The sequence below is a fragment of the Micropterus salmoides genome, unplaced genomic scaffold (genome assembly GCF_014851395.1).
Source record: "Micropterus salmoides isolate LMB-PRFRI ecotype aquatic unplaced genomic scaffold, ASM1485139v1 Ms_hic_scaffold_5, whole genome shotgun sequence".
In the NCBI taxonomy this organism is placed as follows: Eukaryota; Metazoa; Chordata; class Actinopteri; order Centrarchiformes; family Centrarchidae; genus Micropterus; species Micropterus salmoides.
Genome location: NW_024044237.1, coordinates 26,581,065 through 26,598,035, shown reverse-complemented (window position 1 = coordinate 26,598,035; position 16,971 = coordinate 26,581,065). Strand labels below are relative to the sequence as shown.

At 38.2% G+C, this 16,971-nt stretch overlaps 1 protein-coding gene across 1 annotated transcript; it reads left to right on the top strand.

Moving 5' to 3' along the window:
- Positions 1-6,720: 6,720 nt before the first annotated feature.
- LOC119888897 (signal-regulatory protein beta-2-like) lies at positions 6,721-12,532 on the top strand. The gene is made up of 5 exons (XM_038699681.1): positions 6,721-10,558; positions 10,637-10,996; positions 11,230-11,355; positions 11,449-11,495; positions 11,580-12,532. The coding sequence occupies exons 1-5, from the start codon at positions 10,213-10,215 to the stop codon at positions 11,709-11,711; spliced, it is 1,011 nt and encodes a 336-aa protein (XP_038555609.1). The 5' UTR covers positions 6,721-10,212; the 3' UTR covers positions 11,712-12,532.
- Positions 12,533-16,971: the final 4,439 nt, after the last annotated feature.

Here is a 16,971-nt window from a genome sequence, read left to right as displayed (position 1 = left end):
ACATGAGTGTGTGTGTGTAACAGAACTTACGTCCGTTACTCCAACAATTTGTGATTGGTTAAGCCAAAGGATTTTAACTTTCCATCCAGCCTTTTTGGGACAGAAAGCTTGTCAAGATCATTCAATTCCGGTTGGTTTGTAGCGGTAGAAATGCCTTAAAAAAAAAAAGCATTATGCTTCACATGTTGCTTTGCTGTTGCAAAGAAGCAAATTATTGAGGACCGCAAAGAGCTGACGGCACATTTGTGAAAGGAGGCTTCTCAAATTGGCAAAAGGCGGTGTAAATATTTAGAGAGCATGAAAATCGTGTTTCCATCTTGAAGCTCTGAACAAGATTGCTGCATTAAGTAGCACACCAATCAATCCTCTGATGTCTGATATTGTGGAAAAAGAACAAAAGACTGTTTAGATGGTTCTGGAGATGACTTTCTGGTTGATCAAACTTGGCAGCTTATGCTGGAGCGCACATATTCAATACCTGCAGCCTGCTCAGAAGGGAGTCCTGGATGTCAGATCCAGTGCAAAATGAAATACTGGAGCGCTTTGCACATGCGGTTCATCGCAAGATAGTAGCTGCGGCATCTGACTCTCATTACTATGGACTGACCGGTGACGGAACAACGGACACTGGGTCATCTGAGTAGTTCTCTTGTCTCTTATTTTACGTGGATCCTACCCTTTCCCAGCAGAGTGTATATTTGGGGTTTTATAATGCACCTGACACAACATCAGAAACCCTCTTTCTCTGCATCAAGGACATCTTCTTGCGACTGAACCTTGCTTTGGAAAAACTACAAGGCTACTGTTTTGATGGTGCCAGTAACATGTCCAGTCGCTTCATGTCCAGTCTCGATCAGAAATCGAGCGCAAGTTTGACCAAATTATCGTGGATGCTGCAGAGGGGACAGTGCGCCCTGAGTTCCCTTCAGCTTCCCATTAACATTGACAGAGCCAGTCTTTCTCCGCACTTTGATGCCTGAAAACTTGGCTCTGTAACACTGACACCCAGAAGAGATTGATGTCAAATGGCATTACTACATGTCCACAGAGACATTTTGGATCATATTAATATTCAGGACCTCATGAGAGACTTTATCAGCATCACTCCAGTGCACAAGTCCACGTTTGGAGTGCCAAAATCTTCATAAGGTAAGATGCTGTTTTTATAGTGTGCACTTGTTGTTTACTCCCATTGATGGTTGTGATTTGTGGCATAATCTTAAATCACTGCAGAGGGTTTTGCAGAATGTGGCCCATTGCTTTAAGTCGTTTTAAGTTGGTAGCTTTGATGTTTACAATATTTAGTTTAAGTTGGCAGGTTTTCTTTCTATCTGCTCTTCAAAATATTTACCATTGCCCATTAATTCAGCAGTTGTAAGAATAAAAGTTATTGAACTGATGCATGCTGTTTCTGATAACTGGGTTACAGATGATTTTGTTTGATTTGTGCATTGCATAAGCCTATTGGCCTATTGTGGATTTGTCAAGATAGGTTTCACAATTCAGTGTCTTTCTGTGTGCATTGTACAGATATTGTTTTATGTGAGAAAAGCAAAAATGGGTTGAGAGTTCATGGTGATGAGTGTGATTGTAACATTGTATAATTATGTGGTTTATCATGGAGTGTAGTTGTTATAATCCTAGAGTCTCCGGACCTCTAGGTAGCTTTTAATAATTATACAATTATTACTAGTGATCAGTTAGTTAATAATCGCTCAATTATCTTAAATCAATCAGTCAGTCTCATATCTAAAGGGTCAATTCTCTTGGCAGGAATGTAGAAATAGGCAACACACACAGTTCTTGATTATATTACAGTGACTTTATTCTCGAAATAATGCGATATAAAAGGGTGGTTAAATACCGGGAAAATAAACAATTGCTGAACAATGATAAATGGAGGTTCGATTGTGGGAAGCATTTGACTCATACGGCATAGGAGAACTAATGAAAGTAAGCTAACGTTATGAGTTTAGGAGTTAAAAGGAAATCTCTGACCACAGAATGTTGGTTAGGTCTTACGGCTTGTCGACGGCCTGCTTTGGCCTGTTGCACGGGTCCCACGCTAGCTGCTCGATCCTGGCACGGACTGATAACTTTAACAAAACAAAAGAAAGAAAGAAAATAAAACAAACTGAGGGGCAGATCGATGTCGCGGCACTTCGCGTGTGTAGCTTCAAGCGAACAAAGGGCTGGGCGAACTCTTAGGGCGTTGCCTGGCGGGGCACGCCAGACGCGTGCCGAAGTGTTCAGAGGGCAGAGCGAGCCGAGAGAGAGGAGAGAAGAGCAGAAGAGAAGCGAGAACGAACGCTCTTTTGTTGTCTGGGGCGTGGTTCCCCAGAGGGTGTTTCAGGTTTCCCGAGAGACTGCCTTTCTAAACTTAATGTCTAAAAGAAAAGAAATCTATTTGCGCGTATTATAATCAAATATTTTCCACAATCGAACCTCAATGGTCAAACGGTTGTACCATTCTAAGTTAAGCATTTGGTAACAGGAAACAATTGTCACATTACTGGTCAGGATATTTATACATTTAACGGCATTTCCAACGAGGGTATGTAATACTTATTTCGTCCACTTGGGGGAGCTCAGGTTACATGAGGAAAGCTTAGATTAATCCAAGATCATCTCTCCTTAGGAACCGGGAAATTTAGTTATTCATCCTTAAATTCAAGCTGGCGACTAAGACTATATTTATCATCATTTCTAAAGGAATTTTGTAGGAAAGTATTATGAACAAGCATTGATTACATTAGATGAGGGAGTGTCTTGCTGAAAATAAAAACACTGCAAAAGTAACTTATTTAGATTCTTTTCAGCACTAATATCAACAACAGATAGCAACAACATGTTAACATAACTACTCAAATAGAGGCAAACATAATCAAGTAACTAAGATTTAATTAAACTTAATTAAATGCTCTGAGTCTTTGGAGACTGCAGTCTTTGCTTAATTAAAGTTCGGCTTCCTGGATTATGTCAGACTTGGGTGAGACAAGGGGTATCCCTTTGATGGGGTAATGAAACACAGAGCAAGGTCAATTGCCACGGTTACATGTGTGTATGTCCAGTTTTTTTTTGGCTGTTCAGGGAAATTCTAATCGCTGGTTCGTGTCCCTTTTGTCAGTTTAACAGTCAGGCCCCATGTTATCAGCTTCAGAATCAAAAAGGTGCCAGTTTTATGGTCAGGAATAGCACTTAGAGAAAGCAACCCCCCCCCCCCCCCCCCCTTCCGTTGGGGTCTCCCCAGCAGTCCGTTGAAAGTTGATCTGTAACACCCCCTGCTCCTCTGTGGGAGAAAAAAGGAATTTGGAGTAGCTCCAACTTTATTCCATATAAAATGCACAAATCCACACCGTTGTTTCACTACAAAGTTACTTCTGCATGGCATCACTTTTCAGATCCATGAAAGAAACAGACACTCATGTATGTGCAATTTGCCAAAGAGTGCCAAGACCCGTTGGCGTCAGTTTGAAACGCACTGGGGATCTCCATAGCGGCATAGTTCACTGCTCTGGGGAAGCCCTGTTCTGTCACTTCTGAATGGTTAAGGTAGGTATATGATATTTAACAGAAAAGACCAAGTAAGGAGGTGGCTGGTGCAGACAGAAAGGCCAGAAACAAAAAGTCAACATTAAACATTATTATTATTTTATTGAAGTTGTGTAGGTAACGTAAGATGTGTAAGTTAAGCAAGTAACGTTACTTATCTTGCATAAGTTAACTGATGTATGTAACATAGTTATTCTGACACAAAGCATAATATTTTCCTAAACCTAACCAAGTACTTTTTGTGATGTTTCACAACGTTAATGTACCGTTACAAAATGGTGATATTTTGCAACAAAATAATAATAATAAAAGTACTTTTGTTTTGAAAATCTAAGTGGACATTGCATCTTGTTTGTTGCTAACTTGACCTCTGAGCCCTAGACGTTGAAAAACTACACTAAAGAGGTACCCAGGGCGTTACAAAGCAATGCCAAAGGGTCTTCACCAAGCGTCTATATGTGACGAGTTGGGAGTGTGCCTGAGGAATGTGTTGGAAGAATGTGTTAACATTAAGCATAGACCATTTCTTGCAATTATTGCAATGCAATACAGCAAATAATAATGTTACTAGTTACACCTGTGTGTAACATGTCTAAATGTATGTCTTTTCAATGTTGGTTTCACTCCACATTTTTCCATGTGTGCATTGAGACAAGAGAAAGAGAGAAATTAGTAGACAGGCAGTCAGTGGTTTTCACTGTGAACTGCTGTGTATTTGTCGACCACAACTTCCCACTAGAAGTATCCAAAAATACACAAAAATACACATACGATGTAAACAACGTTAGGGAATATCCACTCACATTAAAAATCCTCTGTATTTCTGGTCTCACAGCACTTTGTAAAGGCCTTCTACATGCCTGTCCAACAAGCAAAACCACATGCAACAGCTACACTAACAGCTGTGGTGGGCTGTTTCTCTGCCCTTTGACCAACCATCAAGGCTGTTTACTCAAAACAGACCTGTGCTTCAACAAGATATGTAGTGAGGAAAGAGCTGCACAAAGCTTCATCAGGTTAATTTTAGTTGAGCAAACTGAAATGATTGATTTTGTTTTTGATTATTAACATTCTCATTTAAAGTACAAATATTGTAGATTGTGTTTTTAAATATGCAACCAAAGGCATCTACAACCATATGCATTTTTAATCTTAGAATATACAATAGTTATATTAGTTCATGTTTTATTTTAATGTTAATGTATTCATTTATTGACCATTATTTTTTACAGCCTGCCACTTCATCACTGCACCAAGTGACTTTACCAAGGCTGTCAGATCGTTTTGCAGATAATCAGGAAATTTAAATTTAGATCAAGATGCTCTTCACAAAAATAGTGGGGTGGGACAAATGAATGATTAGCACCTCCCCCCCTGACAGCAACTACCAATGAAAAGCAACAACCTACAGAAAGGTTCAATAAACACAGTCATGACTTCGCGTGACTGGGTAAGTGTGTGTAACAATATAGTATTAATATTACAAAGAGGATGCTCTATATACAAAATTGCAGTGAGATGACTTTTGGTACGAATTGGTGCTACATAAATAAAATTGAATTGAATTGTGATTCGACTTGCCTTTTTAAAACAGGTAAAACAGCAGTTAAACCCAGCTTCCTGAGGCTAAAATAGAGATGAAAGTAAAGCCCCTCTGTGTTAAGACCTTAGTTTGAAGCAAAACCACAACAGTGCTTAAGTTTCCATCCACCATTCTTTTTGTCACAGTGAGTGCGTGTTCATTCTTTGACTGTTTGTGTGTGAAAGTACAAAGCAGGAAACAATATACATCAAAGTATTTACTGCAGGGCTTTTGTTTTGAGTAGTATGTGTATAGGGGCTGGACATAGAATTGTGTCAGGAACTTGTTAACTTAAATATATGGTAAATTTTTATGTGTCAGCTGAATGTCTGTATATCTGTCTCTGTGTGTGAAAGTACAAAGCAGGACATGAAATGCTTTACTGCAGGGCTTTTGTTTTAAGTGATATCCCTCAGACAAAAAAAAATATGCATGTTAGAAACTCTTAATCGCTTCACGTTGACTGCGTTCCTGTTATAGCGGGAGAGTACTGCTACCTTTGACCAGCCTCCTGAAAAGAAGCCAAGCAACTCCAGAGAATAAGAACTAGAATCCATACACATATGAGGAATTTCACTCAGGATTGTACGTGGCTCATGATGTGCTTACTCATACAATAATACAATGACATAATAATAAAAACACAGGCTACAGTATAGAGAACACCAATATACACACTATAAACAAAAACAATATAGACAGTGCAGTGAGCAGAGTGCAAAGGATGCAGGAGTAAATTATTATTAGCCTTATTATTATTATTATTATTATTATTATTATTATTATTATTATTATTATTATGTACATGTCAGAGGTGGATGTGATAAACAAGTACACATACACATAGACATGTACACAGTGTGATGGAGCATAGTGCAAAGGATGCTGGAATAAATAAGTATTATGTGCAGGTGTTATTTACTTGAGGTAGGTGGATTTGGTATACAGTATATACAATATGAAAATGTAACAGTATGAATAGCTCTGAAATAGTGAATGATGAATAAATAATAAAGTGGTAACCAGTAAACAGGTAGTTGATTAGAGACAGAGTTAGATGTTTCCATCTAATTGTCATGCGAATTTTAAGCGTACTTTTGAAATGTCCTAAAAAAAAAATTGCAAAATATTTGCATTTCCATCAGCTGGTTTGAAGCGAATAAACCAAGCTATTAGTTATGTCAGTAGTTGACATTACACATGGCTGTAATAAACAAGATGTATCAAACCAGAAACAAATCGCATGAACCTGATGGCCATTGATCTTGAATGCAAAATGGAGAGAGGTCCTCAGAAATGTGTTTCAAGCGGGCAAGTTGCCAGCCATGTCTCTGCACATTATGGGAATATCCAGTGTTATAACGAGTTTTGCATGCTTGCCAACAATTGCATGCACCTCCAAATAATGTTTTTAAACACTATAATATCCTTTGTGGGGTTCATCAATGGTGATAAATGATTTGAATTATATATTTTATGAATATTTAGTGTCGTTAATATTTTATTACACTCTGTAGAAGTAGCATTCATTGAGATTCAACAAAAATATGCGGTGATAAACCCGTTTGATCAGTGTGCAGAGCAAAGGATCTGAAAAGGACCTTTAAGAGGTGAATGCATGATTCGTCAGAACAGATGATGAAGGCTACCTGCCGAGATTTGCATCCACCTCTTTTCTCAGCACAAATGAGCGGTACCAGCCGCGAGGTGCATGAAATGCTCGGCAGCGATGCAGAACTCTGCACAAGTGTGCAAGACGCCAACAGCAGAAACAGCTAACTTTGCTATGTCAGAACCTTTTCGGAAAAAGTGTTTCCATCTCGCATTTAGCGCATTTACTCTTTTTCGACAAAGGCAAAAACACCTCAAGTGAGAGTAAAAGCTTTTTTGCGAAATTAAATTTTTTTTATTGAATATTGCCGTTTCCATCAAACTTTCAAATGCGATACTTCAAAATGTGCATTAAAAAACATTGATGGAAACACAGAAACAACGGCTGATTTCTGACTCACAGTAGTCAGAAATCAGCCATTCATTAGAGTGATGGCTTGTGGGAAGAAACTGTTCCTGAGTCTGTTGGTTTTGGCGTACAGGATGAATAGTTTAACAGCCCTCCCCAGCTCTCGTAATGCTGCGCTCTTCCTGCTGATGTGACTGACAGGGGGGCGGATCATCATTGATGATGTAGAGCATCTGAAGAGGCTGGCTCACACAGTAGTTAAGATGGCTTCTCTGTTTTATGAATCACTGCAAATGGCGGCATACCTGTTTTGTGCACACAAATCAAACAGGTTAATTTGATCTCTGTTAAACTAAGTGGTAGCAGGGTTGTACATTACATTACATTAATTCATTTAGCTGACACTTTTATCCAAAGCCACTTACAATTGCTATATATGTCAGACGTTGCACACCTCTGGAGCAACTAGGGGTTAAGTGTCTTGCTCAGGAACATATTGGTGGATGCGTCACAGTAGGCAATAAACCCGGGTCTCTCACACCGAAGGAATGTATGTGTCTAATCCACTGCTCCATCACCACCAATTAAAACTTTTGATTTGGGGACATAAGGTCCATACTCTGTATTACACGTGAAACATTTTTAATCAAAGGTTATTATATCTCTCTAAAATGACCACTTATGTAGTGAAAAACATTGTCAAACTTGGGGTCTAAAATTAACCTTTTTCACTGCGTGCCACTGTGGCAGGCTGTTCATTTTATGTCTACCACAAATTGTATGTACCATATAATGTATACGCTAAATAAAACAATAATATACAGCTCATTTAGGCATACTTTAATGTAAATAATGCCTTTCAATGTCCAGTAATACAAAGAAAATATTACAAGCATGTTTGCATGCACAAAGGACCCCTGTCTTTTAGTACAAGATCATTCCACCTTACTTTACAATAACAACCAGGTATAGTAAAGGTACCAACAGATAACAAGAAACACAAACCACACAAGAATTTGAGGTTCACCACAATATATTACAGAAAGTGCTAAATGCATAACCCACTGTTCAACCCCCACTGAATGAGCCTTATCTCAGTTCAAATCTCTACAATATCTTCTCTAAATCAAAATTTCAGTGATATAATTAAAAGAAGAAAATGTTGATCTGATATTGAGTTTGATCTAATTTAGTCTTACAGCAATTATGCAAGTATTGAAGCCACACTTTACTAACAAAGCTACAGGATAACCAGAAATTTTCGTTATGTTTAGAGCTAACAATGGCTGTTTAGATATATAAATCCTACAAGGATTTAATGTTAATTTATGTTCTAGACATCCAAAATGTCAAACACAGTGCAGGTTCATACAGAGAAATAGTTTGTAGTAAAGCAGCTGTCATCCTGATAAATCCTGAACTCCATCAGAGTTGTCTAAAGAAGTTATGTCAGGGGCTAAAAGTTCTGTTTCCTCTAGAGAGTTTCCTCAGTCTTTCCTGTTTATAACTAAAGTTTTTAGTTTTGCTGCTTAAATGTCCCATGATATTTGCTGTGACATCATTAAACACGTAAAAAAACAAACAAAAAAAACACTCATCAACACTCATCAATACAACACACAATAATAATGGATGATAGAAATGTGACCCCCAACCCCTTCATTATACTTTATAATGCAGTGCAGTGAGGACACAGACATTTCAACAGAACTGTAGAGTAGCAGAGTAGGCTTTATGATCAAAGAAAGTTTTTATATCACGTCAACACTTCTGTCTATATTCACGGTCCTTCTCTCTAGCTCTTCCACATGAGCTCCTTATCTTTCATTCTATCTCTCTCTCTCTAATAGGGAAAAAATCTGGGTATGTGTTAAATCAGCAACAATTTGAAATACTAAACAGAAGAACAGTGAAGAACATCAACTAGACATAAATTTACTATGTAAATAAACAAAAATAAATTTAAAAAACAGTTCTCTTAAGACCAGCCTAAGTAAGCAAAAATAAATAAAACAATAAAATCTTCTCTGAAGACCACTCACAAAATAAACAATAGTTGATAAATTCAGTTAACCACACATTTTTGTGGAAATGCATCAATTAAGTTTGAAGTACTTTATCAGGAACACCATCATGTCCACATTCTCAGGTGAGCGGCTTGCTCTCCGTGAAAATGTCCCCTGTAGAAGAGAAAACCCTCACAGTGGGGGCAGATGTTGCTGGACTCCAACTTAGCTAAATGGGAACTGCACCTCCTCTTCCACCACTCAAGTTCAGCAATTTCAGACACAAAGTTAATTTTTGATAAAATGACCCGCTACCCTGTACGCAGGATAAGCGGTTGACGATGGATGGATGGATGGATGGATGGAAGTTAAAATGACCACCTGAGCCACCTAAAGAAGTTAGCTCTAGATCTGTGTAATATTAATATATAATAATTGCACAGTCTGTAGTATGATACATGATAAATACACAGTATTTACCCAAACACCTATCGAAATAGGTGTGTCTTTCAGGCTGACCTCCTCATGAGATTGATTTCTGCATTTGACAAGGGCAACCCAAAACACACATAGGCTCTGGCCCATGTGAGGCAAAACCATCTCATTTGGAGAGGGAGCATATGTTCAGCCTGGCTTTCATCTACTCTGAAGGACACACTTCATAGGCCCTGGCCTTTGATACAGCCTATGAATCTTTCCTCTCAAATACAGATTTGCTGCCTAAAGTCCAGGCTCAAAAAAAAAATCCCTCATAGAAAGACATGTGTGTTCAAAAGAAAAGTGAAAAGTAAACAATTTTGACATTGGCTATGTAGGATGAAAAAGAGGTGCTATGTACAAAGACCAGTACGAGACCAGTGTGACAGGAAGTGCACTTTACATACTCTGTGATAACCAATGAGATGCATTGGATGGTCTGATGTATCACGGCCATCTCACCTCCTTCACTCAGTGAAATACCAACAAGTTTCTTAACTAGAGACAATGGCAAGATGATCCTGTTATGGGTTACACTGCTTGTTCTTCATCAAGGATGTAAGTGTTATTTATTTATTTTTATAATTTAGCTTCATAACTTTTCCACATCATACACTAACTATTTTATATATTGTATGTTTTCATTTCATTCAGATGCCTTAGTTCCAGTGACCACTGTTCAACTCGGTGACTCTGCGACCTTCACGTGTGTTTTGCCTAATGAAGAGCTGAGCAGTAGAAAGCTCCACTGGTACAAGCAGCGTGCCGGGGATACTCTGAAATTAATTATGACACTGTGGAAATCTGCAAAACCTGAGTATGCACCAGAGTTTTCTGAATTAAGATTAAAGGTAAATACTGCTAAGAATATTAGCAACCTGACCATTTTGAGGACAATTCAAGAGGATGAGGGAATGTATCACTGTGCAATAACAGCATGGATTAATCCCGAATGGAGTGGGACATATCTGTTAGTAAAAGGTAATTGTGTGATCTACTTTTACAAAGTTTTAAACTGTCATTAAGCATGTTACATTTGATCTGTTTTGTATCACACAGGAGACACTCAGAGGACATCAAACTATACTGTCATTCAGGGGACAACAGTATCTGATCCAGACCGTCCAGGAGACTCGATAACTGTTCAGTGTTCAGTCCTCTCTGACTCTGACAACAAGACGTGTCCAGGAGATCACAGTGTGTACTGGTTCAGAGCCGGATCAGATAAATCTCATCCAGACATCATTTACACTGATGGAAATGGACGTGATGAATGTGACAAGAGATCTGACTCTCAGAAAAGCTGTGTTTATCGCTTCTCTAAGAACGTCAGCTCCTCTGATGCTGGAACTTACTACTGTGCTGTGGCCACATGTGGAGAGATATTTTTTGGAGAAGGAACTAAAGTGGACATTCATGGTAACTGCATCATTAATATCCCTTTTGTAATTAGACTAACCCATAAAATCAAATAAAATTTTGATTAATTAAGTATTTATTATTCTCCCTGGTGTAGAGTAAGTAAGATGCTCAAATAAAATTAATTTAATGATGCAAAATGCTAAATCATTTAAAGATGAGGGGAAATTAAAAATAATTTACTTTTATTCATTACTAACATTCATTGTTTTTAACTTTTGATAATGTTCCAGGAGCCATTTGGTCACAAAAGGCCAGTGCAATTCTAATCCTGCTGTGTGCTGTCTTGGCTATAAGTCTGATTGTTATAGCCTTCCTCATTTACGGCATGAAAACAAGCAAGTTCGATTGTTCCAATGGTAATAGAAGTCACTCATAGTTAAATTAAAACTAAAGTTAAAGTGCTGCATACTTTTTTATGTCATTATCTATTTTGTTTTCTCAAAATTCAGCTGCTGTTGTCCTGCAAAAAAACTGCTTCAGTCTGAAAAGTCAACAGGTAATGAATTTAAAGTTGGGAATCATCTTATTAAACCATTTATGAAGCTTTATGAGAACTTTGTCATCTCATATATTTTCTCAGAGAGATGAGGACACATGGATTTATTCTGCTGTCGTCTTCGGCATGATGAAAGCTGACTGTGCAATAAAGGATGCTAAAGCAGCGGAGAGAGAGAGGATCTACGCTGCTGTCAAGGCTTTTGGGTTGGATTAGTGAGTTAACAGGTCTGTTTGTCATCAGTTAGTGCTCTATGATCCAGTTAATGTTAGTCTGTAGTAGAAATCTCTTCTGTTAACATGGACATTGTTGTCTTATTACCCCTAAAGTTATGGCAAATTTATGGTGATGGACCGAATATCAGAGAGGTTTACAGATTTTAAATTAGAGAATAAGAATGTGGTATACTGGATTATTATTATTTTGATCCTAACAATAATTTGGATCAGTAATCAGTATCAGCCAGTACCCTGTAACGAAACTGGTATTGGGAGAGAGAAAGTCTGATTAGATGATATTTGAAATTAAGTTTATTGCATCATGAATGACTTTTTTTTGGAGAAAGAGACTGTATGGCCATAATATTTATGCATGTTTCTCTGTATTGTTTTTGTTGTGTGACCCCGCAAAATATTTGTTAACAAACAAAACTGTGTCATAGCGTTGCTACTGCTGCCATTGTGCAAAAACAAGTATTGTTTTTTCTGGAGATTTCCAAAGACTTGCCAGAATTACAGAATCCATCTATCCATCCAACCATTATCTTCAACCGCTTATCCGTAATGGGGATGGACTGGATTTCAGAATCTAATACTTAAATAATTCGACAACAACAGCATTTCTTTACTAATTGCTGAAGATACAGTTACTTCATATCCATTTTCAGCACTAGAAGCAAATGATCATCCACAAACATGTTAACAACATGTCCTTTTACGCTAAAATATAAAGCCTTCAGAATGTGTGTACATATGGTGGATATGGTTACTTCTGTCATAGCAGTGTGATTTTTGTCATTCTCTTATTAAAGGATACAGAAGAACGAACAACAGACTTTAATCGCATTTTAAGTTGTTTTTTTGTCATTCCTGTGATGTGCCTGATACAGTTTCAGTGCTCAACTGAGCTTTGAGCAGTCAAGGGTGCTTTGATCAAGGGCAACTATGCTAATTTGTATTCACATGTCATGGCACATTTCATCTGAAGTTAGATGTTATATATTTCTTGCTTATTAAACAGAGTACGGTCTAAACCTGCTCTATATGAAAAGTGCAACAAGATAACTTTTCTTATGAATTGGCACTATATAATTAAAAATTTAATTAAATTGAACAGGACATTGTGGTGGGACATTACTCGGGCTGAAAGGATGAATTTTCTTTCCAACATTCTTCCAAACAAAATCAACATCTAACTAGCAAAAGAGGTTGAGCAGATTCTTCCAGTATGTTAGTAGTAGTAGTGTTGCCAAGTTTTCTTCCACCTAGAGTAACTCTTTTTTTAGTCCGCTGCAATGATAATTTTACTTGGGTAAAGTATTTGATTATTTCCACCAATATCATATTTTTTTGAATAGACACACAAATGTACAGCATGTTGTTCCAAAGAAGACATAGGGATAAATTTTCCAAATAATCCATCATTTGGATGTAATATAAACTGTTGTGGAAACACCAACCATCTAATTAGATGGATAAAGATATTATGGCATTACTACCCCCTTAACATAGTACCTCACAATGGGGTCTAATGGCAAAACACTGTTAAAACTGTGTTTGTGCTAAAGTAGGCTAAAGTTTGTGTGTGAATAACACATGCAAAACTGGATAAATATCTTACTGACAACCAGATAGATTTTTGAGAAGGTTTAATATTTACCAAAATCAACACTAACCTTTTGGCTAGCTAAAAACAGGCTTAAAACAAAACTTAGTTAACGAACCCCTAATAAACTTTTTAAAAGGTGCTGGTTAAATGTACACAGTGCAGTGGATGCAGTCACTCCATCCTGATTGACAGGTCACTATGATAGCATCTTGTCAATCACAAGGTAGTCCCACCCTAAAGCATATTTTGCTTTATGGACTGTTTTCTGTTAAATGTGACCATAATTTTCTAACTGAACATTATGCTGTATTAAAGAAGACTTGAAAGTAACGACCGAGACCATACACTCATTGGGAAAGTGTTTAATAAATGAATCAGTAATAAATCAGGTGAGAAGTAGGGTCATTTAAGCATTAATTCTTCCCGCTTTGCAGTAGCCTGTGGGTTGGAGGGACATTTGCAGAGGAAACGTGACAGGAAAGGTTTCCAAAACCACACAGAAGAGCAAGGGAAGTTGGGCATTCAAAGGTAAGAGTGTTTGTAAAAGAAAGAGACACACATGTATGTGCTATTTGTCATGGAGTGCTGCAATTTTATCAACCTAAACTGATGATGAATTACACCAAGTAGAAATTTATTGAGTTTTATACAAAAGGCAAAAGTCTACCCTGACAGTGAACCCAAAACCATGATACACTTTTAGGATTTCACAGACATGTTTACTAGGGTGGCATGGTGATGCAGTGGTTAGCACTGTCGCTTCACAACAAGAATGTCGCGGGTTCAAACTCTGGTTGCCCCGGTCTTTCTGTGTGGAGTTTGCATGTTGTCTGCGTAGGTTCTCTCTGGGTGCTCTGGCTTCCTCCCACCATCCAAAGACATCCAGACTAGGTTAATTGCTGACCCTAAATTGTCCTTAGGTGTGAGCATGAGTGGTTGTTTGTCTATGTGTGGCCCTGCAATAGACTGGCAACTAACATTACTTATCTTACATAAGTTAACTGATAGTGCAAAGTGTAAAGGCCTTCTACGTGTCTTACAACAAGCAAAACCAGCAGCTACACTACCAGCTGTGGTGGGCCGTTTCTATGCCCTCAGACCAACCATCAAGGCTGTTTACTCAAAACAGACCTGTGCTTCAACAAGATATGTAGTGAGGAAAGAGCTGCACAAAGCTTCAGCAGGTTAATTTTAGTTGAGCAAACTGAAATGATTGATTTAGTTTTTGATTAATAACATTCTCATTGTGTTTTTAATTTTGCAACCAAAGGCATCTACAACCATATGCATTTGCAATCTTAGAATATACAATAGTTATATTAGTTCATGTTTTGTTTTAATGTTAATGTATTAATTTATTGACCATTATTTTTTATAGCCTGCCACTTCATCACTGCACCAAGTGACTTTACCAAGGCTGTCAGATCGTTTTGCAGATAATCAGGAAATTTAAATTTAGATCAAATTCCTGCTCTTGACAAAAATAGTGGGGAGGCACAAAAGAATGATTAGCACCTCCCCCCGACAGCAACAACTCATAGAAAAGTTCAATAAACACAGTCATGACTTGGCGTGACTGGGTAAGGGTGTTTGTGTGTTGAACCTCTTGTTCCCTCTTGTAACCTGTTCTACATACAAAATTGCAAGACAACTTTTGGAATGAATTGGTGTTATATAAATACAATTGAATTGAAATGAATTGTGATTCCACTTAGCTTTTTAAAACAGGTAAAACAGCAGTTAAACCCAGCTTCCTGAGGCTAAAACAGAGAAGAAAGTAAAGCCCCTCTGTGTTAACACCTTAGTTTAAAGCCCAACCACAACAATGCTTAAGTTTCCACCCATCATTCTTTCTTAAGTTTCCACCCATCATTCTTTTTGTCACTGTGAGTGCGTGTTCATTCTTTGAGTGTTTGTGTGTGAAAGTACAAAGCAGGAAACAAAGTATATGAAAGTATTTACTTCAGGGTTTTTATTTTGTGTAGTATGTGTACAGGAGCAGGACACAGCATTGTGTCTGGGTCTCATTTATTTAACTAGAATGTTAAGTTTTTATGTCTCAACTGAATGTCTGTCTATTTGTGTGAAAGTACAAAACAGGACACAAAGTACATCAAAGGATTTACTGCATGGCTTTTGTTTTAAGTGACATCCCGTAGATAAAAAAAATATGCATGTCAGAAACTCTTAATCACCTCACGTTGACTGCGTTCCAGTGATACTGGGAGAGTACTGCTGCCTTTTACCAGCCATGTGAAAAGAAGTCGAGCGAGTACAGAAGATGGCTGGTTTAACAGCCCTCCCCAACTCTGCATGCTGTGTTTTTCCTGCTGATGTGACTGACAGGCAGAGTGGGCGGGTCATCATTGATGATGTGTAACATCTGAATTGGCTGGCTCGCACAGTATTTAAGATGGCTCCTCTGCTTTGTAAATCACTGCAAATGGCTGTGTACATCTTTTTTAAATGTACACAAATCAAACAGATCAATCAAATCCCTGTTAAACTTAAAGTGGTAGCATTATTGTAGGATTAAAATTTTTTATTTGGGGACATATACTGTATTTACAGATACTGTAATGTATTACATGTGAAGCATTTTTAATTAAAGGCTATTGGTATCAATACTCTCTCTAAAATGACTGCTTATGTAGTGAAGAAAATGGTTATACTTGGGGTCTAAAATTAACTTTTTTCACTGTGTGCAAATGTGGCAGACAATTGTTTATTGTCTTCCACTCAGAAATTTTATCTGCCACTGAAAGCGGGCTGGCTGGCTCAGGTGAGTCCTTAATCATCCCTTAGTTATACTGCTATGGGCCTAGACTGCCAGGGGACTTCCCATGATGCACTGAGCTCCTCCTCTTTCTCTCCCTCACTATGCAACCTCATTCCATTAATGCATGTTACTAACTTGACTTCTTCCCTTTTCCCTAGTCTTAGGCTTTCTCGTCCCTCTCCTCTCTCCTCTTGTCACTTTCTGCAGGTGTTTCTGGCTCTGGAGCTGTGGAGTCTGGATCTGTGGTTGCGGGTCACCTGCTACCTCCCTGTTCCTGCTCGACATCCTCTGCTACAACTGTTATTACTAGTCCTATTGTTATTATTATTGTTATTATTATTATTATTAACATTACTATAAAAATCTGTACATTTATTCATTCAGTCAACATTACCTTTACTGTCTGTACCTCTGTTTGTATATTGTGTTGGCTGTTCCCACCCTACCCTCCATCCCTATCACCCTCTCTCTCTCTCTCTCTCTCTCTCTCTCTCTCTCTCTCTCTCTCACCCCCAATAGGTCGAGGCAGATGGCCGCCTACCCTGAGCCATGGTTCTACTCGAGGTTTCTGCCTCTTAAAAGGAAGTTTTTCCTTGCCTCTGTCGCCTAGTGCTTGCTCATGGTGGGAATTGTTGGGTTTCTGTAAATAACATCACATAGTACAGTCTAGACCTGCCCTTTTATGAAAAGCGCTATGAGATAACTGTTGTTGTGATTTGGCGCTATATAAATAAAATTGAATTGAACTAAGGGTACTGGCGACCTGTCCAGGGTGTACCCTGCCTTTCGCCCAATGTCAGCTGGGATTGGCTCCAGCCCTCCTGCGACCCTGTACGCAGGATAAGGGGTTGACAATGGGTGGATGGATGA

Bases quoted from the DNA above. Each gene is read 5' to 3' on its own strand.
- LOC119888897 (XM_038699681.1), top strand. From the start codon at position 10,213: ATGTTTTCATTTCATTCAGATGCCTTAGTTCCAGTGACCACTGTTCAA. The intron at 10,559-10,636 runs GTAATTGTGTGA...TGTATCACACAG, and splicing joins GACATATCTGTTAGTAAAAG to GAGACACTCAGAGGACATCA. The intron at 11,356-11,448 runs GTAATAGAAGTC...CTCAAAATTCAG, and splicing joins CAAGTTCGATTGTTCCAATG to CTGCTGTTGTCCTGCAAAAA.